Genomic DNA, 25,807 nt, shown 5'->3' with positions numbered 1-25,807 from the left:
AGTTAGATAGATTGTAATGACAAAGTGTTTAATGTAGTAAGAAATGCTACGACAACAAAAAAAGTTGTACTTGAAGTATGGATGACGGCTATTATATATTTTTTATAATTGCATAATTTCGTATGAACCACAAACACATAAAATGAGAAAGATGGTCGCAATGAGTCAATATATTTTAGGGTTTTGGAGGTACTGGGATTAGGTTATGACTATTTGAAATGAAAAGCACCGGTACAGAACTGTTTACAGTTTAAGAATAAGGTGGGATCGTATGTCTAGATACGACATTTAATATATTAATCCCGCATCATTATTATTGTAAAAATAAGTAAATAGCTGCATAAAATAATAGTCAAATTCAAGATTTTTATTAAGTCAAGAGTATTTAGACTTTATTTTGTGAATGAAATAAAGTTTGACCCACATAGAAAGAAAATGAAAAAAATCTGACTTGGTTTGATATAAATATAATAAAAGATAAATTACTTATTAACTTTCCAAAATGTTTTTGAAATTTTGTCTAATTTAAAATAAGATTTGAAGTCAACAAAAATCAAACAAGATATTCAGCTTCCAAATAGAAAAAGGTCAAAACATCACTTTTGATTCGGGCCAAAATATATAAAATAAGAAACTACAGGGGTTATTTTGTAAATACTCACAAAAATCACGCCACGATCTTAACGCATAACCTCCCCACCCGCCCCCCTTACGCCTTTTATGGAAGGAGCTTTCTTTGTTCCGTCGTCATCATCCGCGTTCAGTAAAGTGCCAATACAGTTCCATTTTCCTCTCTAATTCTAACTCCGTATCCAACTCATAGATACACGCGCGTATACGAGTGTTGCTACGACGCTATACGTGCAGCTCTACTTGCATGCCATGATTGAATAGGAGCAGTAATCGATTATCAGCAATCGAACTATGGGTTTATGTTTCTCACGCGGAGACAGATCCACTCCGAGGAGAAGACCGTCTAAGCGAATCACAAACCACTCAGCGGCGGCGGATGGAGGCGTCGGGAGCAAGCGGTGGACGAGGATTCGGTCGTCGAGGAAGGAGGAGAATCTAATTCACGAGCGGGCGCTGGCGGCGGCGATTCTCTTCCAGCAGCAGCTGCAGAACGGCGGCGTCGGAACGGCGCCGTTTGATAGGTCGACGTCTTTGAGGTATCCGACTGGGAACTCGAAGAAGAATCAGGCTTTGCCTCGGAGCTCGAGCTCCAGAGCGCGCTCGCTCACTGATCCTCTGCTTCAACCACACCAGCTTGTTAATCAGGTATAGTTTATTAACTTGACTGTTTCTAATTTTTTGTTGATTTTGCTGTGTTTTGTTAGCTAGTCCGTTGGATTCGTTGAGTTTTTTTTTTTAGAATCATGAACAGGCTTGGAGTTGCAATTATTATGTTTGGGATTTTGGTTTGTATTTTATTATGATCGAGCTTTTTCCCAATAATCAAGTCTGTCTGTAAAGTCGAAAAACTTGAGAGCTTTATTGAAGTTTGTGTTACATTATTAGATTGGCGGAGATTGGAGAAAGACATAAGGAATATATTTTATGTAATTTTGTTGATAGGTGTCTTGGTCTTTACATATACAATTCCACTTGCCGTTATCTAATATATAATTCATTAACACTGATGTTTGTTTGAGGAATTGCAGTCCCGCTTCAGCATATTGCTATGATGTATCTACACATCCTTTTTGTTTTCTAATGTAAATCTGAAAAATTCCCTTACTTCCAAAAGTATTCTACAACCTTCTCTCTATTGTTCATGCTGGAGCTCCCTGAAGTGTTAAATATGTTCACTGTACATGCATTAGTTGCATATTTATAGGGAATTTGACAATTGACATGGTTATTTTCTCTAACTCTTGACTGTCAATCAACATTTAGCAATGCAACTGTGTTATTTCCTTCTCATCCCTGATCTCTTGTTGGAGAATATTTTCATTGTCTGGATTGTTATATTGCTAACATTGGACCCAAGTCAGTTGTTAATTGGTGGTCCCATTTGAAGTATTCTAACTTGTAACTGGTGCTGACAGGTTCTGGAGATGTGGTAATCGCTATCTTGTGTATTGTTGTGAAGAGATTTTTCATTATTAGCTACCTGATCCTTACATGTTGATTAAATTCCTAGCTTCAGGATTCTCTCATTTTTGTGATCTCTCTCCATTAGAAAAAGAGAAATGAATTAAATGTCATAGAGAATGAACCAACCTGAAAACATTTGTAATTTTTCCCTTATACTCTATTCTCTCATTTTTGCTTCCAAGAACTAAATGTTATTTGTTCCACTCGCTGCTATTATTTTATCTGAATTTGTGTTTGCTTGTTTCTTCCAGCCCAACATTCTGGATCTATATATCTGCTTCCTTTTACCTGCGTGATATTCAATTTATACTAATTGACAGGATATCAAGCTTGACAATCTAGAGACTAGCCATTTTGTACTTGTTCATGGTGGTGGTTTTGGTGCCTGGTGCTGGTATAAAACTATTGCACTTCTAGAAGAAGGTGGATACAAAGTTACAGCAGTGGATTTGACCGGTTCAGGGATTCATTCGTTTGACACAAATAGCATCACAAGTCTTTCCCAATATGTGAAGCCATTGACTGAGTTTTTGGAAAAGCTCACTGATGGAGAGAAGGTTACCTTTACAGTTGTTCCATTTAATGATCTTCCATGTGAACCTTTTCTTCAGCATGTTGCATTCTCAATTAAATTTTGAAAATTAAGGATGAGCGGAATGTTTTTTTCATGGAAAATTTTCTTGTTATCCTTTAACATATATTGGTGAATAGTGCTATACATGTGAATTCTTGTCTGAGCTGTTTACAGGTTTTGTATACATGTACACTTCAAGGTTTGAAATTGTTTCAGCAATTTCATCATTCGTTATATATTTCTTTAGCTAAATCATATCCCATATCCGAAGTACTAGCAGGTGGTGGTAGTCTTTGCAGTTTATCCACTTACTTGTACTAAGGGCTTATTATGCCCTTTATTTACATCATGGAAAATGGCTCATAGCACTTTGAAATTTTATGATTACACCCACAAAAGTGTAAATATTAGTTATTCAAAATCATCTTCTTAGTGTCGTCTAATTGCACTATCTGTAGTTTAAGCTTTCCAGAAGCAAGTTACCTTAAGAGCTGCATATATTGTTTCTAGCTCAAAGTTTCTTCTATTTGTGAACATGATCCCAATTTATATGGCCATGTTTCCATGTGACTCTATTTCTAAGTTTCCTCCAAGGACGTGAAGATATGACTTCCTGTTACTTATGTCCTTGATACATGTAGGTAATTTTAGTAGGACATGATTTTGGCGGGGCATGTATATCATATGCTTTGGAGCTGTTTCCATCTAAAGTTTCAAAAGCTGTTTTTCTTGCTGCGGCTATGTTGACAAGTGGACAAAGTGCCCTTGATATGTTCTCTGAGAAGGTTGGTTTTCTAACTGGTTGGTTCTGTATCGAATGTTGACATGTAGATAGAAGTAATTTCATTTAACAAAACCAGTCTGTCAACTTCAGTTAAACTTTTGAGCAGCCGTAGTGTAGAGCCAAATAAACATTGTTTGTTCTGGTTTGTACTGCTAATGTGGAATAGTAGAGATGACATTCTCTGTGCGCTCTTGGAAAAGGAAAAGACAAGGATTACCTAGAATTCAAATGAATCTTTGAGTGAGGTGTTTGGTGAACTGTGTGTCTCATTAGTCTGTGGACTTGAATTCAGATATAAATTGCATTAATATGATTTCTTTCTGTGGGTCAAAGTTTCATTTTCAGAGTTTTAAGAGTCACCTCTGCCATTTAACCATGTTGCAGTTGCAGGATTTTAGAATTTTGTGTTTTTGCTTGGTTTATGAGCCTGTGAAAAGGCGGGAGAAAAGTGAATTCATTCAGGCTAAACCCTGGTCCTTTCACGTAAAATTTGAAATGTAATTCTGAATTCTGTGGGTCAAAGTTTCATTTTCAGAGTTTAAGACTCACCTCTGCCATTTAACCATATTGCGGTTGCAGGAGTTTGATTTCTGTGTTTTCACTTGGTTTTCTGAATTTGTTGAGGCTAAACGCTGATCCTTCCACGTAAAATTGAAATGTAATTCTGAATGATGGTGATTTCATTGTTTGGAGAGAGATTTAGGTTGTGTTTGGTTGTGTTTTCAATGAGATTTTTTTCACTTTTCAGTATGTGGGTAGTTGGGATTTTGTTTGGTCAAGCCATTTTCATTGAGAATGCATTCCTATTTTAATTCTCAATTTTTTGAAATTATAGGTCACATAGGTTTGTCATACTTGTCTTATCTTGTCAACATGTCTTTTCTTGTTTCAAATCAATTAAAATTGTTTCAAATGGCAAGACTCACTTTGATTATTTTATAATTTTACATGTTCAATCAATTTGGTCATCTGTCACATCAAAAATACATGTACACCTATATTCAACATTGTCACACCTATATACCTATATTTAAAAACAACTAATCCAAACATATTCTCAATTTTCGCACAAAAATCAATAAAGCATTTCTACACATTTCCAATTGTTGAAAACTGAAAATGAAAATGAAAACACAACCAAACGGGCCCTTAATGTTCAGTTGTTGAAGAGATAGCTGCCTTGTGTGATGTGATAGAACATTAGAACTGAAATATGATTGTTATTTCAGGTGGAACCAAATGACTTGATGCGCCAGGCTCAGGTTTTTATTTATGCCAATGGGAACAACCAGTCCCCAACTGCTATTGATTTTGACAAATCCCTCCTGAGGGACTTGCTATTCAACCAGAGCCCTGCCAAGGTATTGTGTGTTGTGAACAGTTAAAGTAACATGGTCTTGTTCATACACAAACAGAAACCAACTGCAGTATTTTATTTGGTCGTCGCTTAATTAACTGACACACATGGAAGTTCAACAAAATACTAAGGTCGATGAATCTTGCAACAGTTTTGGCTGGAGTTCAACCATAAAATGTGGTCTTTGGTGTTGTCTCTAGGTTCCAGAAGTTAAAACACCATTAATGCGTAGTCTTGATATTTATAATGCTCTAGGAAAGAAGTCTATTGGATTAGTTCTTTGATTAATGGGTTTATAGAAAGTGATTAAGGCACATGTTTCTGTTGAATCTCATTAGTGTGAACTAAAATTATCTACAGAATGTTGTTTGCCACGTCCTGGTTGCATGAACTGAAAATGACACAGACAGATTTTGAGAATTTTGCATGTTTTGCCTCTTTGGACCATTTCACATAAGAAACCAAAAAAAGTTTGTCAGTATATATAAATACATGCATGCGATTGTTAGAACTTGCTAATTCCTTGTTAAATTCCTTTCCCAGGATGTTGCATTGGCATCCGTCTCAATGAGGCCAATACCATTTTCGCCGGTTCTGGAGAAGCTCTCTCTTTCTGAAGCGAACCATGGGTCTGTAAGAAGGTTTTATATTGAAACTTTAGAAGACAATGCTATACCCGTTGCTGTGCAGGAATGTATGATAAACAAAAATCCTCCAGAGCAGGTCTTCCGTCTTAAAGGTGCTGATCACTCACCATTTTTCTCAAAGCCTCAAGCCTTGCATAAAGTATTAGTGGAAATATCGAAGATTCCATAATTTTTGTTAGACAAATCCTTTTCCAAGTGCCTTGTTATTCCACAGTTCCGCTGACATATTGGAAGATTAAGGTAGACATTTTCTGCATCCTGAGTTTTAACTTACATCAGAGATGCTGTTGCAGGTGATTGGCATTTATTGAGATGAGACGCAAAAATTTTACGCTTTTCATGAAGTTTAATATTTCTTGTTATTTAGATGCTCAACGCTCATATCAGGCAGCCGTTTGATCAATTCTGAAACTCATCGATTAAGGTGTGATTTGTATCTTCAAGTGTATTGTTGGTCATTTAGTTGTCTTGCAAATTTACAGCATTGACTTCTCTTCCCCTATCTTTTCTACTATAAACAAAAGATGAGGCTTCCGAGAGCTTTTAAACACAATTGTTGTAGGCTTTTTAGAGCTTTGTAGACACGACGCTTATAGTCATTTTAGTCGGTCGTCACCACGGTTCAAAACCAAGCGAAAATAATATAAGTTTACTCAGCATACCACCACTCATTGAATGTGCAATACAGAGCAGGAAAACTAAAACAGATGTGAACCGCCTTGTTTGGTTTTATTTTCCTTTTATATTTTTAAAACGGTGATAAAGAAGCAAAAATTTGTTATCTGTATTCTTCTTACAAATTTTTACCTATCAGTTTCATCTTACTTATTATTGTTTTATATATTTAGAAATATGTGAAAAAAACTTTGACTATTAATCTTATACATTATTTTTTGTTAATAACGCTTAGATATAATATTAACAATTCTAAGTTAATAAAAATATATATTTGAATTCAACAACACTAGCAACATAAAATACAACAACTCAGTTAATTCAAAATCAACCATACTTTTGTTTTTGTTTTCACATGAAATATATACAAAATAAAAAACCCACATTTCCAAAATTGGAAATGAAAACAAAATAAAAGCTTGACCATCAAGATAAATCAATAATGAAGTGTATTGAACTGTGAGTCTTTCATGTCATCGGATTTACGTGTTGTGTCATAGTCGAATCTTAAGCGTCGCTGCAGTCAACCATTCATACCCCAAGATTTATCATATCATCAAGTTCTTTGCTAACGATGCTAGATTTCCATATCAAGTTGATACACCTACCAATAGAGTATCTTCAACCAAGCAGAAAAGTGCACCAATCCTCCACACTTCATATATATAAATCAAAGCATCTCATTTGTAAACCACCATTTCCGGCACTCCCACTACACTAAGCCAAATAACAATAACAGAACCAGCACTGACTACATGCACCAAGGCAATTATTAACGCTAGGATTTGCCAAACCAATAAACAGGTCCACAGGAATTTGGCGGTTAAATCTCCATCAAAGGGTTAGATATACACAGCCCAATGAAATGCAATCGCATCACAATACACTGGTTTATCTTGGGTTCGAACATGATAAAACAAACCATCATCCATTTGGTTGAGTTGGCATCATTCTCTTTCTAGGAGAGGATCCTAGGTTCAAACCTAGTTGCCCACAAACCCCCACCCACATTCTACTAGAACAAACATGATAAAGCAAGAAATCAACTGCCATAATCTATTTATTGATGAACAATTGACCAGAAACCTTGTCACAAAATTAAAAAATAAAAACAGACATACATCTTCAATGCTATATTCTAATGACAGAAGTTAACAAGCTGAATAACAAAGACAACAAATGAGGCTACATGTGGCATCTTGAACTCACCTCCACAAGAGAGTCTTGGCAATTGCTTCATGCCCATAATGGGATTAAGTAAGAAAACACACAGTGCCACCATAGAAGCCCAAGTAATATAATATGCAACACTAACTAAATCCTCATGTTTGTTTTAGCTATACCTATCATGCAAAGAACCATCAAAGTTTAACTAGATTTGACAAACACTCAAATCACAAAAAAAAAAAACCAACATTATACACTAAGATTAGTCTCTCGAGGAGTGACAAACTAAGTTCGTCCGGTAGTACCTTCAATTTTAAGATACTTAGCAACTAGACATCAAGCTTACTTTATAGTTAACTTGTTGGCACTATTCAGGCTCGACAGCTTCAACCACATAATTTATGGTACTAAACATAAATTATCCACAAACTTCAATAATTTACACAAAAACAAGCAACCAGAATGACATTTGGCACATTAGACAGGGGACTCTCCCTAATAACCAGAGCTCATGCATTAGCCAAAATCATGGGGACAACCACTAAGAAAACAGCTACAGCATGCGCACCAATTTACAGAGCACATCCATTGGTCAATAATAACAGAACAGCGTATACGAACTGAAATAAGAGAAATAACCCACTTATCTCCAGACCAACTTCTGGTTTCAATTGAGAGCACAGTATAACAGTAATAGAAAACCCAATTCAAAGTCTTACACCATGATAATCATATTACCTGCTATCTAATTCCGACTACGTAGAAAATCAAAATCACTGACTTCTAACGCAACAAAACATGACATAATGGATAAAGACAAAATGAAGACTTGAAAAAGCATATGGTTAGAACTTAGAAGCCGAGCTTGGTGCGACGCCAGTGGCGGCGCTTGGCGTTGTACCGGATGGTGTTGTCAGTGCGCATGCGGATCCAATATGGGATTGGCCTGTTCTGCCTCTGCTTCTTCGCCAGCTTCTTCTTTATCATGAAAGTCTTGTGCGACGGCTGCCAGATAGTTCAACATTCACACACACACACAAGAAGAATGCATTTTTAGCATCTGAGTTAAACGGAAAAAGTATGCATCAAGAATGGCAGGGTGTACCATGGTTGAATTCCGGCAGCGGCTGAGAACTCTCCTCCTCTGGGTTTGCTGCAGGGGACGAATGTAAACCCTAATCTCCTATTTTATACATGTAGATGGGTTATGATATATATATATATATATATATGTGCCCCCCCCCCCCCCCTCCCTGATAATGATAAAAAAAAGTGAAAATAGAAAATAAAAGAAAATTCTTGCAATAAAAAAAGGTCTTGCTATAAAACCAGAAATTAATAAACCCTACCAATTTCGTTAATGGCATACATTATCAATTTACAAAGCTCTTAACAGCTTAATTAGTTGATTATTTGTTTCTAATTTATAGGTTTTAAACAACGACCTGCTTCTTAATTAGTTACGGAATGCAGGGCTGATAAAAAAAATTTAAACCCACCCAATCAAATCCAATTTTACCATTTTTTATGAGTTATTTTTAAAATTATAATTTTAAATTAAAGTTTAAAAACCCCTAAAAAACGGAATCGCACCATTAAGTATATAATTAATTTTTTAAATTATATATATGTAATAATTTAAGAAAATAATTAATTTCATATTCAAATTATATAAGCCCAAAATTCATATATTATTAAAAATCCATATTACAAATCTCATTTTTGTAATATTTATATTTGGACTTTATAATAAAAAAAAATATGCTTAGCTCTTTAAGCTCATTTGATGATTGTCCCAATTTTTCATTTATTTTTACTCCCATATTTTTTTTTCTCCACCTCTTCCTCCTTTCTTTTCTCTCTTACCACATTTTTTCTTTATTCTGTCTTTCTGTCTTTTTTTTTGTCCTATGCTTTTAAATATTTATTAAATATATTGATAATGATTTTGTCGTTTTCATAATTGAAAGGATCAAACTTTTGTGCAACCTCAACGGACATATACGACTAATTTGCATGGAATCTTCATTACCAAGAGTATTACCTACTACTATTTATCAAATATTGATTAAGGATACAACTAAATTTGGTATGCTTTATTAATATAATATTTAATATGTTCATAATCGACCCTTGGCCTTTGCTGGATTAAGTATTTTTTTGTTGGATTACTATATATGTACATATATTTTAATCTACTTAAAGTTGTGGAGCGTGTTGGTGGTTTATAGTGGATAATGTTGGTCTTTCTTGATTGTTACATACAAATATTCATTTTATTTTTTTATTTTTATTAGTCTCGATTTCTTATTTTTATTATAACTATTACAACCGCCAAACCACCGAAAATTACATCTTTGATTTTGATTTTAAAAGTGACAATTTAAAAATTATTCTATAAAACCATCAATGACAACACAATTTAATAATATTTTCTTTAAAAAAATAAAATCGCACCATGAGCACCCTTAATGGAGTGTAGATATATGAAAATAGATAGATAATTAAAATATATATATATGAATAAACGCGTGGCATTTGCAATTTAAATAATAAAGAATGTTAACATATAGAAGATCAAATATTTATTTTTCATTTTATTATATGTTTACACTTCAATTCAGAAAAAATAGATACTTTTTATACATGGTAAATTATAAGCGGTTCTTTTAAAGTTTGTTGTAATTATAAATATCTTCTCGTTGTTCGAAAAATTACAAATGCTCCTCTAGAATTATAAATATACTAACAAATACTTTCCTACAATAAGATGTTACAAGGAGGTATTTGTAATTTAAGGGGTATTTATATTCCAAAAAATAGGAGATATTTGTAATTATAATAAATTTCAGAAGAATCTATTTTAATATTGTTAAAAATTGTGGCCCAAATCTCTTAGGCCCAGCCCATCTCCCTGCATGGTTGGGATTGGTCCGCCTCATTATGCTTGGCCCACGTGCACCTGGCCCTAGCCCATCCCCTGACTTCATCCACTAGGGTTACCCACTTTGCCCCTTTTTTATATGGCCTGTCTCTTCCTCTCTTTGTCATTATCCTAATCCCTTACCCCGGCCTCATTGTTTCTCTCGTCTTCTCTCTATTCTTCTTCTTTCTGGCGCCATTCTTCCTCAATTCTATTTTGGAATTAAATGGGCTATACCACTATATATTGTTGGCTTCAGTCTCGTTCATGTTCAAAACCTAAAACCCTTCTGCTCTCTTTAATCTCCTTTTGTGTTCCTTAAAATTCTTCGTGAATTAACCTTAGTGGCTAAACAAATCTTGTAAGACCTTAACCTTTGTGGCCCAGTGGTTTCAAGCAATCGTGAGTCTGGATTGTGGCTTTGGATTTACATTGACTGGTTCTGGCTACTTGAGCCTTGTTCATGTAAACCATTGTGTATTCTAACTCTCTTTTATTCTGTTTTATATTTTCTATAATTTTATTACTGTAACTATTTAAATTTATAAATTATAATAACCGAAAATTATTATATAAGGGGTTTTCAAACCCTATCAAAATATGTAATAGTTTGATTCTTTGTTATTGGGCTTGGTATATGAAGGATTGATACCTAACAAATATATTAGGGGTCAAATTTTGTAGCATACCTTGGTTTTCCATATGCAAGACCACAGCAGCAGCCCAACACAAATTCAGACGTAGGATTCTAAGTTGATTGTCATTGCCACGACACTTTTAAAACACTGTTGATTATGTATCTATTGCCTGGAAAGTGTGGGCGTGGACTACCAAAGTCCTCTCGGAACATTCTTCCTAGAAAGTGTGGGCGTGGACTACCAAAGTCCTCTCAGAACATTTTTCCTACTTCCCAAATTCCAATGACTCACAATTGAGCACCAAAAAAGAATGAATCTGCATATAGTTTCAATTGCTTTGCTACTTCTCTGCTTCCTCAACACATACATATGGGCTAGTGATATTCCAACTTACTTCACAGGCGACGTCTCTATTAACAGCGGCTCAGTTGGTACTTCTTCAGCACTCAATGGCAGGGAATGGGTGGGAGACGTTAAACCAAAACTTCCTTCCTTGCTACAGCTGAAGGGCTCATCAACCACATCAACTGCAATTCATAAGTTGATCTCTGCTGATCCAGTTCCCCACAACACTGCAAGAATCTCTCTCTCCCAATTCTCCTATGCATTTCTACTGAACCCAGGTCAGAAAATCATCCGCCTTCACTTTAATCCGTCTCCATATAGAGGTTTTAAGGGGTTGAGGGACTTCTTTACTGTGGAAGCTGGACCTTTTACTTTGCTCAGTAATTTCAGCGCTTCACTTACTGCTGATGCTCTTGCTCTCAAGTCTTTTGCCAAGGAATTCTGTCTAAACATACGAGAAAATGAGCAACTCATCCTTACATTTTCTCCTGTAACTAGTCCCTCGAGGGATAGTACATATGCTTTTATAAATGGCATTGAGATTATCCCAGTGCCGGCCGGTCTTTCCTACTTTGATGGTGGAGATATTGGAGTCCAAGTGGTTGGTCAGAAGTCTCTGATCCATGTTGATCACAACACTGCACTTGAGATTGTCCATCGGCTAAGCATTAAACCGAATCCAGTCCTGTCTGCTGGAGATTTTGATGGTGTGTTCCCGACTTGGGCAATGAAAAAAGCAAATAAAAGCAGAAATGAGACCTGGAGGGTGTCGGTAGATGTAGGATTCCGATACTTGATAAGGCTTCATTTCTCGGAGCTAGGAATCAAGATTACAGGAACTGATGATGTGGTGTTTAAGGTTCTCATTAATGAAATTATTGCTCAGACTAATATTGACATAGCGAAGGAAAGCAATGAAAATAGCATCCCCCGGTATAGGGACTACATAGTGATGATGAGAGGCCAAAAGAGGGAGGATAAACGCGATATCTTGATTTCACTGCAGTGGGATAATGAACTCATAGATGGAAGGGGACTGCTTGATGCATTTGAAGTATTTAAGTTGAGCAACCCTGATAATAGTCTTGCCAGTCCAAATCCCTTGCCTCCAGAACAGGATCCGCCATCCTGGATTATCCAAACTTTACTCTTGGTTCTTGGTCGTAGAAATGCTATGGCAACTTTTGCAGTAGCTATGATTGCACTGGTGAATATTATTGTCCATAAGTTGCCGCAGATTTGGGAAGCTTGCAGTACTGAGGAGAAAAACAAGCCATCGGTCAGGGCTGAACGACTCTGTCGCCGTTTTTCACTAGCTGAGATCCAATTAGCCACCAGAAACTTCAATGACGCACTCTTAATTGGACGCGGAGGATTTGGTCGAGTCTACAAAGGCCTGATTGATAAAGGGCACAATACTGTGGCTGTAAAGAGGTTAAAGTTGGAGTCGAGGCAAGGGGCGCATGAGTTTTTGACAGAGATTGAAACACTTTCTGAACTGAGACATGTTAATTTAGTTTCTCTAATTGGTTATTGCAATGAGCGTGGAGAAATGATTCTTGTTTATGACTATATGGCTGGAGGGACACTGTCTGACCACCTCTACAGACTTCAAAGGAAGAGCAATGACTGTCCTTCTCTGACCTGGAAGCAACGCCTTAATATTTGCATCGGAGCTGGTCGGGGCCTAGACTATCTCCACACGGGCCAAGGAATCATACATCGTGATGTAAAGCCTTCAAACATCTTGCTAGATGAAAATTTCGTAGCTAAGGTTTCAGATTTCGGCCTAGCAAAACAGGAAGACAGGAGCACGTCAGAAAGCCACATTATCACAAAAGTTAAAGGCACAAAGGGGTACTTGGACGCACATTATATGAGCACTGGTAAGCTAACAAGGAAAAGTGACACATATGCGTTTGGGGTGGTGCTTTTCGAAGTATTATGTGGGAGACCAGCAGTGGATTTAATGGTTCCTGAGGATGAGTATATTTTGACCAAGTGGGCTCGAGAAAACATCAGTAATGGAAAAGTTGATGAGATTGTAGATTCAAGTCTGAGGGGTGAAATCTCAGAAAGTAGCCTTAGGGCATTTGTGGAGGTTGCTGAAAGGTGCTTGCTTGATGAACCGAAGAAACGACCAACAATGGCTCAAGTTGTGCTGCAACTTGAGTTTTCACTTGAGCAACAGGAAAGCAAACAACCTCTTAAGTTTAATGAGACATCAAGTTTTTCTGTTGACATCGGTCCACGTGATGACAAAATTGACCAATTTGTTAAAACAGGGCAGCTAACAATGACCTCTACAGATGTGCAGAATCTCACACCTCCTCGAAAAGAACAAGCTAACAGCAAAGTGGTTATTGCTGAGCTTTCATCTGGAAGAATAGCCACAACGTATAAGCCACCACGACTTTGGCCATGGGATGCATTTTGGAACAGATTCAAACCATCCAAGAAAAAGGAATTTTTATTATCAGGTATACATTTATTATATGCACATAGTGATAGTAAAAAACATTTCCCCGTATTTTGGTTTTCAAATTTTCATGATCTACTATTTCTTATCTATGATACTACTTTATGATTAATGTTGTTTTCTGAAAACAAAACCTTATGAAGAATTCTGCAAAGAAAACATCAAATTGCCCAAGTTTGATTGGAGTAAAGTTGCAGCTGCCACCAATCAATTCTCCTCTTCACAATTAGTTGGACAAGGCAGATATGGTCCTGTTTATAAGGTGATCTTTTCTGGACTGATCCATTCTACTATTTTCCTAAATCAGATATGAGGGTGACCGTTATCCATCTTTCTGTTAATTATACTCCCTGTACAGGCTATTTGCCCTTCGGGACATGCAGTTGCAGTTAAAAGGCCTTCATCATCTTCAATCCTCATCCGCAAGGAGTTCAACACCGAGATATTTTTCCTTCACAATATCATGCATCGAAACATCGTAAAACTACTTGGCTACTGCATTTATAGAGAAGAAAAATTGCTGGTATATGAATTCATGGAAAACAAAAGTCTAGATACCTTTATAGGTTGGTGTTTTGAGATTCTTTACTTCATCACCGCTCACCCTACATTCATAAAATAATAGAAATGAATGATAACAAGTAATAGATTCCACAATCCCATTTCCTTATTTAATCACATACTAACCACTAGCATTATTGATTAATGATACTTTTATTCGTAGATGGAGATCAACGTCCCCTCCTTCAATGGCCAGTACGCTTCAACATCATAATTGGGATTGCTCGAGGACTTTCTTATCTTCATCAAGATTCAGGAATGAGAATAGTTCACAGAGATATCAAAACCAGCAGCATTTTATTGGACACCGAGATGAATCCTAAAATATCTGACTTTGCCTTTGCCAGGACTTTACCAGATAATCAATCTGAACTGAAAACCACACAAGTTATTGGGACACAGTAAGTGTCAGGATTCATCTCTCCCACCCTCTTTCTCTTTTCTAGTTTGTTCCATTGTCAGGATTAGTTGTGTTTTCTGTGCGCAGTGGCTATATGTCTCCAGAGTCTGCCAGATATGGCAAATTTTCCTTTAAATCAGATGTGTATAGCTTTGGAATCACTGTGCTGGAAGTGGTTAGTGGCAGGAGGCATAACCAACATACACCTAATCAGGAACCCTTTGTCCTTCTTGACTACGTAAGTATAGTGAAGTAAATGATCAACTATTAGTACTCCATGTACGTATTTGTGGGTAACTTAGAAATGAACCACTTAGTGAAAGATTCATATAATAGAATGGTGAATTTTGTAATTGGCACTGTTCAGGCATGGAAGCTCTGGAATGAAGGGAAGGCACTGGACATGGTAGACGAATCACTTGCAGGTGCATTTGCAGTGGAAGAAGCTCTAAGATGTATTCAAGTTGGTCTCTTATGCACCCAAGACGAACCAAATCACAGGCCAGATACGTATTCTGTGATTAAAATGTTGGAAGGCAAAGAGCTAGTAGTGGAGCCACAAAAGCCACCACCTCCAGCCAATCTTCTACATGGTGATGCAACATTCATGACGCAGTTGCAAGGTTTGAACTTGATGACACACTGCAAAGATTTTAAAATTTTAGAAACAATTTCACTTATTTTGCATAGAATTTGCAAATTACTGCCTTAAATTCTTATCTCTAGACATATGTTATGTGTTGGTTTCAACAATTTTGGCATCACATCATGTAGATTGTTTTACCTCAGTACTGCACTTCATGAACATGAAAGGATTTTGGCATTCACATTATTATAGATATATTGTAAAGTATGTGGTCGCTGCACATAATGCAAGTTCTTTTTCAGAAATATTAAGTTCTTTAGAATAGTGTTAAATATAAAAACCAACAAAAGAGTTGTTATTATTCTGGTATAGATCTATATGCCCACAGTAACAGTCATAGACATTTCCTTTTGGTTTTTTTTGTATTCAAAATTTTCGTGATCTACTATTACTTACGCAATACTACTTGATGATTAATGTTATTTTCTGACAAGTGCAAAATGTTTGAGAATTGCAGAAACTTGTGAAGAAGTCTTTGAACCGAACATAAAATTGGTAAAGTTTGATTGGAATACGATTGTAACGGCCACCAGTGGGTTCTCCTCTTCAAATAAAGTTGGAGTAGGCTCATTTGGTCCTGTTTATAAGGTGGCCTTTTCTGGACTCATCCATTCTACTAAAATAGGATTGTAACTAAAGATTTTATTCTCCTAATTTGTTATTTGTATAGGGTGTTTTCCCTACAGGACAGGTAGTTGCAGTTAAAAGGTATAATCCAGCTTCAACGCGAGGCTTTGAGGAGTTTAAAAATGAGATACTTTGGCTACCCAAGCTTCGGCACCGAAACATCATTAATCTACTTGGCTATTGCATTCATAGGGACCAAGAATATTTGCTAGTATATGAATTCATGGAATACACAAGTGTATCTAAATATCTAGGTAGGTGTCTTAAGAATCTTTTGCTTCATCTCATCTCCCTCTCCATCAGTACTATGGATTAACAATCGAATGAACTAACTTTCACTCACAGGTGACGCACAACAAGGTCGCCTCCTTCAATGGCCAGTACGCTTCAACATCATAATTGGGATTGCTCGAGGGCTTCTTTACCTTCACCAAGATTCAGGATTGAGAATAATTCAGAGAAGTATCAAAACCGGCAACATTTTATTGGATGCGCAGATGAGTCCGAAAATTTCAGACTTTGTCTATGCTTTGACTTTGGGAGAACATCAAACTCAAACCGAAGCCTCACGAATTTGTGGGACTATGTAAGTTGTAAGATCCACAACAGTCTCGCATCCCTTTCTGATTCCTCAGTTATTTTTGGATCAGCAATGTTATTTGTGTGTGCAGCGCTTATTTGCCTCCTGAATATGCTCTGCATGGGATACTTTCTTTTAAATCAGATGTGTATAGTTTTGGAGTGACAGTTCTGCAGATTGTCAGCGGCAGAGCTTCTGCTTTTGGTGCACCTAACGATGAGGAACGCATGTACGTTGTTCTTGAATATGTAAGTATGGTGAACTAAGTTGTCAACTGCTACTCCTTGTACATATATGCATGTTCACAAGTATTATTTGCTTAGAAAATGTATAGGGATTTTAGTGAAAGATTCATATAATATAATTGGCAACACAATTCAGGCATGGGAGCTCTGGAATCAAGGGAAAGCAGTAGAGCTGGTGGATGGATTACTTGGAGGTGCATTTCCAGTGGAAGAAGCCATCAGATGCATTCGGCTTGCTCTCTTATGCACCGAAGAAGATCCAAATCGCAGACCAGAAATGTATTCTGTGCTTAAAATGTTGCAAGGAGAAGAGCTAATACCTGACCCACAAAACACATGGTCTCTAAGTGTCCATTTTGATGATGAAACATCCTAAGTGATCAGATATATTTGAATTAGTTGAAATTTTTTATGTTAATAGTGTTTTTTATATAATGAAATGAGAATTTTTTTTATTAGTAATGTCTAAGTACATTTTTTATTAAAGCAAATCTCATTTATTTTTAAGTAAATTATATTTCGTCATTCGAATTATGTCTATTTTCACATTTTCCCATCAATTTTTTTCGTGTTAACTTACCATTTCAACTTTGTAAAATTTGTACTTTACCATATATGACTGTTTTTTATTGATTTTTTTTATTAGAAAAACATCACACGTTGTGCATATGTGAAAAATATTACATTTAAATATTAAAATATAAAAACGATCATAGTTCGAATAGTAAAATATAATTTACCCTTTTTTATATAATTCGGCTTCTCCTTTGACTCTTCAAAATATTATTATTATTTAAAAAAAGAATAAAATAAAGAAGCCAAAGATATGAGATATGTATGAAGAGAAATAATTGTACATGGAATATTGGTCATTCTTTTTAGATTTTCATCCCATGCAAGTCAAACAGAAGTAGTAAAAACTTACCAAAACATCATTCAGCCATAGTAGAGATGAAAATATTCACAAATGCACTATGGTCAACTCTTGCTGCTTTCTTAGGCGTTTAATTCTCAGATGAACGTTGAAATTCATGATCATACATATTATCTTTTCCTCTTAATTCCACCACAACACAAACCAAAGAATGCATCCTTGCGCAGTTTCAATGCCCTTTCTATTTCTCTGCTTCCTCAACACATTCACATTCGTCGGTAGTAATCCAACTCACTTCACAGGTGATGTTACCATTAATTGTGGCTCGATTGGCACATCCCCAGCAAGCAATGGCAGGGAGGGAATGGATTGGAGATGTAAACCCGAAGTTCTCTTCCTTGCTACAAATAGAGGGCTCATCGACCACCTCACTACTGTCATCCATAAGTTGATCTCTGCAGATCAGCTCCCCACAAGACGGCAAGAATCTCTCTCTTTCTTTTCTCCTACACTTTCCAATTGAGCCCAGTTCAGAAAATTCTCCGCCTGCACTTTTATCCGGCTCCATATAAAGGTGTCACACAGTTCAAGGACTTATTCACTGTGGAAGCTGGAGTTTTCACTCTAATCAGCAATTCCAGTGCTTCATTGACTGCAGCAGAAATAAAATTGCCCAAGTTTGATTTGGAAAGGATTGCAGCTGCCACCAACCAATTCTCATCTTCAAATAAGATTGGACAAGGTGGATTTGGTTCTGTTTATAAGGTGACTTTATCAATATTCACAATATTTTTTTCCGTCATCATCGTAACATTGTTAAACTAGTTGGATACTGCATTCATGGAGAAGGAGGGATGCTTTTGTATGAGTTCATGGAAAATGGAAGTTTAGACACTTTCATCTTTGGTTGGTGCCTTCAGAGTCTGTTTCTACCATTAAATATTAAATAGGCAATAAGTATGAGATCGAACAACTCATGTCTATTGAATGTGATGAATGTCTTTGCACATAGATGGAGTACAACGTCATCAGCTTCAGTGGTCGCTACGCTTCTAAATCATATTGAGTGTTGCTAGAGGAGTTCTTTATCTTCATGAAGGTTCACGGTTGAGAATAATTCACAGAGATCTCAAGCCCAACAACGTTTTACTAGACACTGAGATGAACCCTAGAATTTCAGGCTTTGGCATTGCTAAGACTCTTGGAGATGACCAATTTGACGCGGAAACCTGAGTGGCTGGGACCTTGTAAGTATCAGGATCAATATCCTATTCCCTCTCATTCGTATTTGCCTAGTTAAAGAATAAGGATGGTTTTTCTCATAACATTTGTGTACAGAGGTTATATCCCTCCAGAGTACGCTCTTGAAGGGAGAGTTTCAGAAAAGCTAGATGTGTACAGCTTCTGCGTTGCACTCCTGGAGCGTTTGAGTGGCAAGAAAAATATGAGATATCCAAGATATGGCTTAAACCTCATTGCATTTGTAAATATTCAGAACCTTCTTTTATGAACTTCAGGCACGAATCGCATGCAATAACAGTAGGGGTGGTAAACAGGTAAAGAGTCTAGAAATAATTCAGAAAGACCATCATAATATCTATTGTAGCCTTTATACTTTTCATGAAGATAATACCATGTTCAAATTTATATATTCAGAAGTTCCACCTATTCTTAGTTTCCTTCATTTCCTCCTAATTCGTTCTGAACCATGATGACATAATTTATTAAGATGTGATTAAAGAAAAGAGCCAACTTATGGAAAAAGTAACCAGTATATGTGAATATGTAAATGTGCATCATTTTCCAGTGTGCGAATTCTATAACTATACATGCATGCATTCTGATTCAGCCAATGCACAGGCATGGGAGCTATGGAGTGTAGGGAGAGCTCTAGACCTGATAGATGAATCTGTTGGCAGAGCATTTCCAGCTGAGGAAGCACTAAGATGCATCCATGTCGGCCTTTTATGCACAAAACAGCAACCTTATCATCGACCAACAATGCGTTCCGTGATTATGCTGTTACTCGATAAAGGGTTCTCATTACAAGAAAGTAGCAGAAGGGTTCTCATAAAGGGTTCTCATTACTCGATAAAGGGTTCTCATTATAAGTAGCAGAAGCAGCTTCTTATCGGGGCAATATGGAATGTAGCGGTGCTTCGAATTTGGAGAATGAATACCTAGAATCATCATTTATTGCTTCCCGAACATTTGAAATCAATGAACACAATGGCATCCCTGATTCAGGTAGCCAAAGTGCAGCAACTTTTGAATATGACAACACAATGCAAAAGGTAGCCATATGCTGGACTGGGCCGTTCTATTCATGCTGGAAATGTTTGCCACATTGTATCAAATAAATTTAGTTTCCGATCAAGAAATTTGTTTTGAATATACTCGTTGGAAGTAGTTGTTGGCAATGTCCCACATCATATACATAATTAGTACTGTACTTGTTCGTTCCCGTGTTGGCACACTACGGATGCTTCATTTTATAAAACAGATTGACTGCGTTAGCAAAAGAATCACAAAGCATCACCACGTTATGCACGATATCTAAAATTCGGGAAAATAAATCAAGCCACTTTGTCTTGAAATGCTACATTCGCTTCAATGCATAGATTGCAGGTACTGTGAACATGATGTTGAATATAATGATAATTATACAAAAACCCTTAGCGGTGCCAAATGACAACCAAACCCATCCATCCAACCATTCCCACCCGCCATAATTGGGCCGGATGCAATCAGCTATTGTATGTAAACGGGTATCCATGGGTCAATACGGTTTAGAATTCTGATCGACCCGGGGCAAGTTGAACTGGATGGTGTCAGCGCCGTGTGTACGGGTCTCTGTGGGCAGGAGACAAGGATGAACAAGATTTTGCCGATCAAATAAAATTGATCACCCATGCATAACCAGGTCAATTTCAGGCCGAAACAGGTGAAAACTGAAGGAAAATTCTCAGTGGATTACAGCTTATTTTCCACAACAATTCAGAAGAAAGTTCATTGGTTTGAGCAGAAATGCATTTGGTCCAGAGAGGTTATAAGGAATTGATGGAGGAAGCTTCCGAGTTCCAAATCCAATTCTTTTCCTACCCCACACACGTCTAATTTTTCAACTATGAGAAATTCCTTTCTTCTTCTTCCACCAACACCTGGATCAAAAGCATTGGCGAATAATAACAAATAAATGAAATAATTGAAAGCGAGCAAAGAAGCCACGTTGAAATGTATCTTTTAGAACAATAATTGCCAGTAGACTACTTTTTCAAACAAAGCTGTCAGCAAGATATTAATGTTGCACGTATAAGCTTCTGTTGTTCCTCTCGTATACACGGTTGGTGGGCTGAACTGGCGCAACCCAATGTAGATTATCTTCTACATATATAAAATGCAAAGACTTTTCGGCTTGAGTTGACTCCAGAGTACAACTCATTTTTCTTTCCTAAATCAGTGAAATCTTGTGCATAGCTAGCTTGTATTGTTTCCTGTCCCAATTACATCAAAACAAAAACATGTATGTTTCAAGATTATCAGATATTCTCATAACTCTCTGCTTGTTCTGGCAAATTCTGATCACTCTTGCCAGCAACAATTCTGCTAATTATTCCTCGCCTGCCAGTATTGCCATTTCTTGTGGTTCTTCCGGCAAGTTGACTGCACCGGATGGACGAGTTTGGATTGGAGATTCCGGTTACGAATCTTCATTTTCACCGCAAATTAATGGAAAACCTTCCAAGTCAAGAGCCATCCACCAACTGGATTCTGTACCGTATAAGACTGCTCGAGTATCTCACCGTGAGTTTAGTTATGTTTTCCCTGTTGAGCCGGGACAGAAATTCGTCCGTCTGCACTTCTATCAAGGTTCATACAAGGGGTTCAAAAGTTCTAAAGCTTTGTTCACTGTCAAAGCTGGGCCTTACACACTCCTCAGCAACTTCACCGCAGCTGATGTTTTGGGTTCAAAGCAGATGATCAGGGAGTACTGTGTTAATATAGATAATGGTGGATCATTGACAATAACATTCTCACCGGCTCCGAGAAAAAGGAGATCAGACAACTTCTATGCCTTTGTCAATGGTATTGAGGTGGTCTACATGCCGACCAGTCTTTACTTCACTCCAGAAGGGGAACTAGGTGCCCCTGTTGTCGGCCAGAAGTACAGATTCTACATAGATAACAGCACAGCTCTCGAGCTCGTTCAACGGCTAAATGTTGGTGGAACCTCCATTTTACCTGCTGAAGATTCAAGCATGTTCCGCAGATGGGACCAAGACTCTGACTACTTGTTGGAAACTGGTGATGATCCAGCCAATAATGTAGTTACAATGGCATATACAGGCACATCAACATGCATTGCTCCAAACAAAGTTTATCAAACAGCAAGGACTATTTATGCAGACACTAAACTGAGTGCAAATAATCTCACATGGAAAATACCAGTGGACTTGGGTTTTAGGTACCTGATTAGGCTCCATTGTTACAAGTTTCAACCAAAGATAGCAGAGGCAGGCAAAAAAGAGTTCTCTGTTGTCATAAACAATCAGATTGCTGAAGATAATGCTGATGTTATTCAATGGGGCGGAACAAATGGAGTTGCAGTTTACAGGGACTATATTGTGATGATGGAGGGAGATAAAATGGTGGGGAAGCGCCACCTTACCATAACGTTCCAGCTGAACTTTGAGTCAAGAGATAAACACTTCCATGGCTCCCTGAATGGTTTAGAAGTGTTCAAGTTGAGCAACCCAGACAACAATCTAGCAGGTAGCTGGTCAGTCCCAGAGTTGCGGAGTCCAACATCAACACCACGGCAAAAGAAACCATCGTCTGTTTACACCACCGATTTGATTGCCACTGTGCTGATAGGTACACTAACCTTGTTGAATATTGCTGTTTATTACCTTAGAAGAGTTTCAGACTCAAATTCTGGATTGACCAATATAAGATCATCATCATCGGAGCATCGATGCCGTCAGTTTTCAATTGATGAAATCCGAACATCAACCAACAATTTCGACCCTCGGTTTCATATTGGCAGCGGAGGATATGGCAGAGTCTATAAAGGGAGCATTGACAGGGGAGCTACATTTGTTGCAATCAAGCGATTGAAATCAGAGTCCAGACAAGGGGAGACTGAGTTTTGGACAGAGATCAAGATGCTATCCAAGCTCAGGCACCAGCATCTCGTCTCTCTGATTGGATACTGCAATGACGGTCAAGAGAGGCTGTTAGTTTACCAGTACATGCCCCGAGGAACACTTGCCGATCATCTTTACAAAACAAACAGACATGGGAAGTCCAATCCTCCTCTCCCTTGGGAACTGCGGCTCAAGGTCTCAATTGGTGCCGCACGTGGCTTGTACTACCTTCACTCACGGCACAGGGCCATTCATAGAGATGTGAAAAGCTCAAACATTTTGCTGGATGAGAATTGGGTTGCCAAGATTTCAGATTTTGGATTATCCAAAATGGGACCAGCAAATGATTCATTCACACATATTAGTACCAATGTCAGAGGCACATTTGGATACTTAGATCCAGAATACTTTTTGACGCGTAAATTGACGAGAAAATCCGATGTGTATTCTTTCGGGGTGGTTCTGTTCGAAGTGCTCTCAGGAAGACCAGCAGTGGACATAAGACTTGAGGAGGAGCAACACAGCCTAGCTGGATATGCACGGTATTGCATTAGAGAGGGAAAAGTGGACCGACTTATTGACCAGAACCTGATGGGACAGATCTCATCAGCTTGTTTAAAAGTGTTTGTAGGAATTGCAGGTAGATGCTTGCACACTCAACCACAGGGAAGACCTGCAATGGCTGATGTAGTGATGGGCCTTGAGTTAGCATTGGCACTACAGCAGACCTCGGATCCAGACAAACAGGTTGAGGAAGAGGAGAATGCTGGACGAACTCACAGTGATCAAAGCGATGGGGTTATTTCTATTGATGACATGAGTATAACTCCTCCAGAAGGAGAATCAGATAGAATGATGAGTGGAGATAATCCCAGCTCAGGCACGAGAAACAGAGGCAGTGATCAGAAGAATGCAAAAACAAAGGCAAAGGACAACAGTTCCAACAGAAATCCATCAACAAGATGGTGGTGGGATGCATTTGGGATTTTACCAAGAGCACCATCAAAGTCGAAAGCTTCACCACTGCCCCCACAAGTAATTATCCATCAGTTCTCTCTCGAGGAGATACAGAAAGCCACAAACAACTTCCATAACAGTCTCATCATTGGATTTGGAGGATCGGACACCGTCTACAAAGGATATATAGATGGTGGTCAAAAAGTTGTAGCAATCCGATGGTCAAGAACTACAGAGGCCAGACTCTGCATGGCTCATGAGTTGCAATCAAAGAAAGAGATTCAAATGAAATCTTCATCTGCTCAAAATCATGTGGCCTCTCTAATTGGGTATTCTGAGACTGAATCAGATATGATTCTTGTATATGATTACATGACAAATGGGACGCTCCATGATCATCTTCACGAACCTTATGGGGATCCCCTTCCATGGAAGCGGAGACTTCAAATCTGCATCGGTGCTGCTCAGGGGCTAAGCCACATTCATTCCATTGTCAAACAGACAATGCTTCACCGTGAATTAAAGTCAACCAACATTTGGTTAGACGAGAACTGGATTCCCAAGGTTTCAGAATGGGGTTTATCCAAAAAGAAAGGAAACAGTCGACTGCCGACAATTGTCAGGGGAAACTGGGGATATTTGGACTCAGACTACATACGTGGAGAACAATTAACAGAGAAGTCCTATGTCTACTCTTTTGGCCTTGTTTTGTTCGAAGTGCTATTTGCTGAAAAAGAATCAGATCGGTGGTCTGAAGAGGATCAAGTGAGCCTAGCCTATTGGATTAAGTCATGCATGAGAGGTAACCTTGCTGGTTGTATCGACCCATTTCTCGTCGGAAGAATATCACCAGATAGTCTTAAAACATTCGTAGAGACTGCAGGAAGGTGTTTGCTTGATCATGGGACCGACCGGCCGTCAATAGTTGATATAGTGACAAGACTTGAGGTTGCATTAAAGCAGCAGGAAGCCGCAGAAGGTAATAAAGGTCCTCAACTCATGAGGAGCTGAATACAGATAGTAGATATTTGGCCAGACAGGAAGAGTCATGTAATATCTAGATTGCATCGCTGTTGGTCCTTGAGATAGCCTCGTACCAAATTTTTTCGCATTCTGAAGTAGCACACAAGTTCATGCACTAGTACAGGGAAACATTAAGTTGTAATTAGCAGAATTGCCTTCTGAAACTTCAAATTATCTGGATTAATACAGAAAAGGTCTATATACAAATGCGTGGACCTCCTTAAACCTCAGATATTATTACACACTATACATTGAACATCAAAATTACCAAATATTCATAATTTACATAGTTATCCTGCTGCAAAATAACATAAGACCAGCATTTCTCCTCCATTGGATTTGATTTCAAATACTGCTTTCTTTTACATTCGAGTAGAAAGTTAATCTCTTTCTTCTGTTTCAATATTACATAATTAAATGCATTTTGCTTTTCAATACTACATCACACAACATGGGAGCTAGCATGCATGGACTAATGAAACAAACACTCAGAGAGAATGCAGTGATTGAGAAATATGGCAACAATCTTGAAGAATACTTACATTTACATGTGTGTTTGGCTCTTACTCTCATGCCTGACCAAGACTGCCTGCTCCGGATCAGAGAGCAAGTATTACATAAGTCGACCTTGTTACTACAAGGATGTCCTTTTTTTTTTTTGTAAAACACACGCCCATCACACTCACAGTCACACCCAAATTCAAATTCAGATTTTGAGTATGATCCATTGGGTTGTTCCTAAAGAGTAAAGACAGCTTGAGTACTTGAGCGGGCCTCATCAAGCTTCAGGCGGCCTCTTATCGACCCAATGTCTACTTCTTTACTGTTCTTGGGACCAATCTCTTCAACTCCATAGGGACCCATACGACATCAAATGCCTACAACATTTTCACCAAAACCAAAATTCATTAATCAAGTGGGGCAACAATGACAATCATTTATCAGTATAGTAACATGGAACGGAAGACTACTAACTCATTCGTCTTTATGTGAAGATAAAATAATTGAGCAAGATCCATATCCCGCCATTTGCTAAAATACAAAGCAGAAAACAATTAAAA

At 37.7% G+C, this 25,807-nt stretch overlaps 3 protein-coding genes, 2 long non-coding RNA genes and 1 pseudogene across 6 annotated transcripts; 4 read left to right on the top strand and 2 right to left on the bottom strand.

Annotated features, from left to right (window-relative positions):
* The first annotated feature begins 703 nt into the window (after nucleotides 1-703).
* LOC105177532 (putative methylesterase 11, chloroplastic) lies at nucleotides 704-5,943 on the top strand. The gene is made up of 5 exons (XM_011100724.3): nucleotides 704-1,278; nucleotides 2,418-2,654; nucleotides 3,313-3,456; nucleotides 4,685-4,816; nucleotides 5,356-5,943. The coding sequence occupies exons 1-5, from the start codon at nucleotides 925-927 to the stop codon at nucleotides 5,626-5,628; spliced, it is 1,140 nt and encodes a 379-aa protein (XP_011099026.1). The 5' UTR covers nucleotides 704-924; the 3' UTR covers nucleotides 5,629-5,943.
* A 1,984-nt stretch (nucleotides 5,944-7,927) lies between these two features.
* LOC105177533 (large ribosomal subunit protein eL39x) lies at nucleotides 7,928-8,530 on the bottom strand. Its single transcript, XM_011100725.3, has 2 exons — nucleotides 8,407-8,530; nucleotides 7,928-8,306 (listed from the first exon to the last, which is right to left on the bottom strand). The coding sequence occupies exons 1-2, from the start codon at nucleotides 8,407-8,409 to the stop codon at nucleotides 8,154-8,156; spliced, it is 156 nt and encodes a 51-aa protein (XP_011099027.1). The 5' UTR covers nucleotides 8,410-8,530; the 3' UTR covers nucleotides 7,928-8,153.
* A 2,518-nt stretch (nucleotides 8,531-11,048) lies between these two features.
* On the top strand, nucleotides 11,049-17,257 carry LOC105177638 (putative receptor-like protein kinase At5g39000). 2 transcript variants are annotated; one of them, XM_088884903.1, is made up of 11 exons: nucleotides 11,051-13,687; nucleotides 13,830-13,948; nucleotides 14,045-14,252; nucleotides 14,411-14,648; nucleotides 14,735-14,885; nucleotides 15,015-15,270; nucleotides 15,751-15,881; nucleotides 15,964-16,174; nucleotides 16,266-16,506; nucleotides 16,592-16,748; nucleotides 16,882-17,257. In XM_088884903.1, the coding sequence occupies exons 1-11, from the start codon at nucleotides 11,173-11,175 to the stop codon at nucleotides 17,119-17,121; spliced, it is 4,467 nt and encodes a 1,488-aa protein (XP_088741029.1). In that variant the 5' UTR covers nucleotides 11,051-11,172; the 3' UTR covers nucleotides 17,122-17,257. The 2 variants fall into 2 exon arrangements, with proteins under 2 accessions (XP_088741030.1, XP_088741029.1); XM_088884904.1 differs by lacking the exon at nucleotides 16,882-17,257 and having other exon boundaries at nucleotides 11,049-13,687; nucleotides 16,266-16,513; nucleotides 16,592-16,732.
* A 1,315-nt stretch (nucleotides 17,258-18,572) lies between these two features.
* Nucleotides 18,573-19,609, top strand: LOC148787017 (uncharacterized). Its single transcript, XR_016067346.1, has 3 exons — nucleotides 18,573-18,866; nucleotides 18,958-19,175; nucleotides 19,480-19,609. It is a non-coding gene; the product is annotated as an uncharacterized LOC148787017 (long non-coding RNA).
* A 1,312-nt stretch (nucleotides 19,610-20,921) lies between these two features.
* LOC105177639 (receptor-like protein kinase FERONIA pseudogene) lies at nucleotides 20,922-24,953 on the top strand (annotated as a pseudogene).
* A 291-nt stretch (nucleotides 24,954-25,244) lies between these two features.
* LOC148787016 (uncharacterized) lies at nucleotides 25,245-25,803 on the bottom strand. The gene is made up of 2 exons (XR_016067345.1): nucleotides 25,722-25,803; nucleotides 25,245-25,624 (listed from the first exon to the last, which is right to left on the bottom strand). It is a non-coding gene; the product is annotated as an uncharacterized LOC148787016 (long non-coding RNA).
* Nucleotides 25,804-25,807: the final 4 nt, after the last annotated feature.

Source organism: Sesamum indicum, linkage group LG9 (genome assembly GCF_026168435.1).
Source record: "Sesamum indicum cultivar Baizhima isolate 11 linkage group LG9, ASM2616843v1, whole genome shotgun sequence".
NCBI classification, from domain to species: domain Eukaryota; kingdom Viridiplantae; phylum Streptophyta; class Magnoliopsida; order Lamiales; family Pedaliaceae; genus Sesamum; species Sesamum indicum.
The sequence above is the reverse complement of the archived record's forward strand: the minus strand, read 5'-3'. Positions and strand labels throughout refer to the sequence as shown.

What these genes read in the sequence shown, in the direction of transcription:
- LOC105177638 (XM_088884903.1), top strand. Translation starts at nt 11,173, where the DNA reads ATGAATCTGCATATAGTTTCAATTGCTTTGCTACTTCTCTGCTTCCTC. An exon ending in ACACAAGTTATTGGGACACA is followed by an intron (nt 14,649 to 14,734) that starts GTAAGTGTCAGG and finishes TTCTGTGCGCAG; the next exon opens with TGGCTATATGTCTCCAGAGT. An exon ending in CCTTTGTCCTTCTTGACTAC is followed by an intron (nt 14,886 to 15,014) that starts GTAAGTATAGTG and finishes GGCACTGTTCAG; the next exon opens with GCATGGAAGCTCTGGAATGA.
- LOC105177532 (XM_011100724.3), top strand. Translation starts at nt 925, where the DNA reads ATGGGTTTATGTTTCTCACGCGGAGACAGATCCACTCCGAGGAGAAGA. An exon ending in AGCTCACTGATGGAGAGAAG is followed by an intron (nt 2,655 to 3,312) that starts GTTACCTTTACA and finishes TGATACATGTAG; the next exon opens with GTAATTTTAGTAGGACATGA. An exon ending in TCAACCAGAGCCCTGCCAAG is followed by an intron (nt 4,817 to 5,355) that starts GTATTGTGTGTT and finishes TTCCTTTCCCAG; the next exon opens with GATGTTGCATTGGCATCCGT.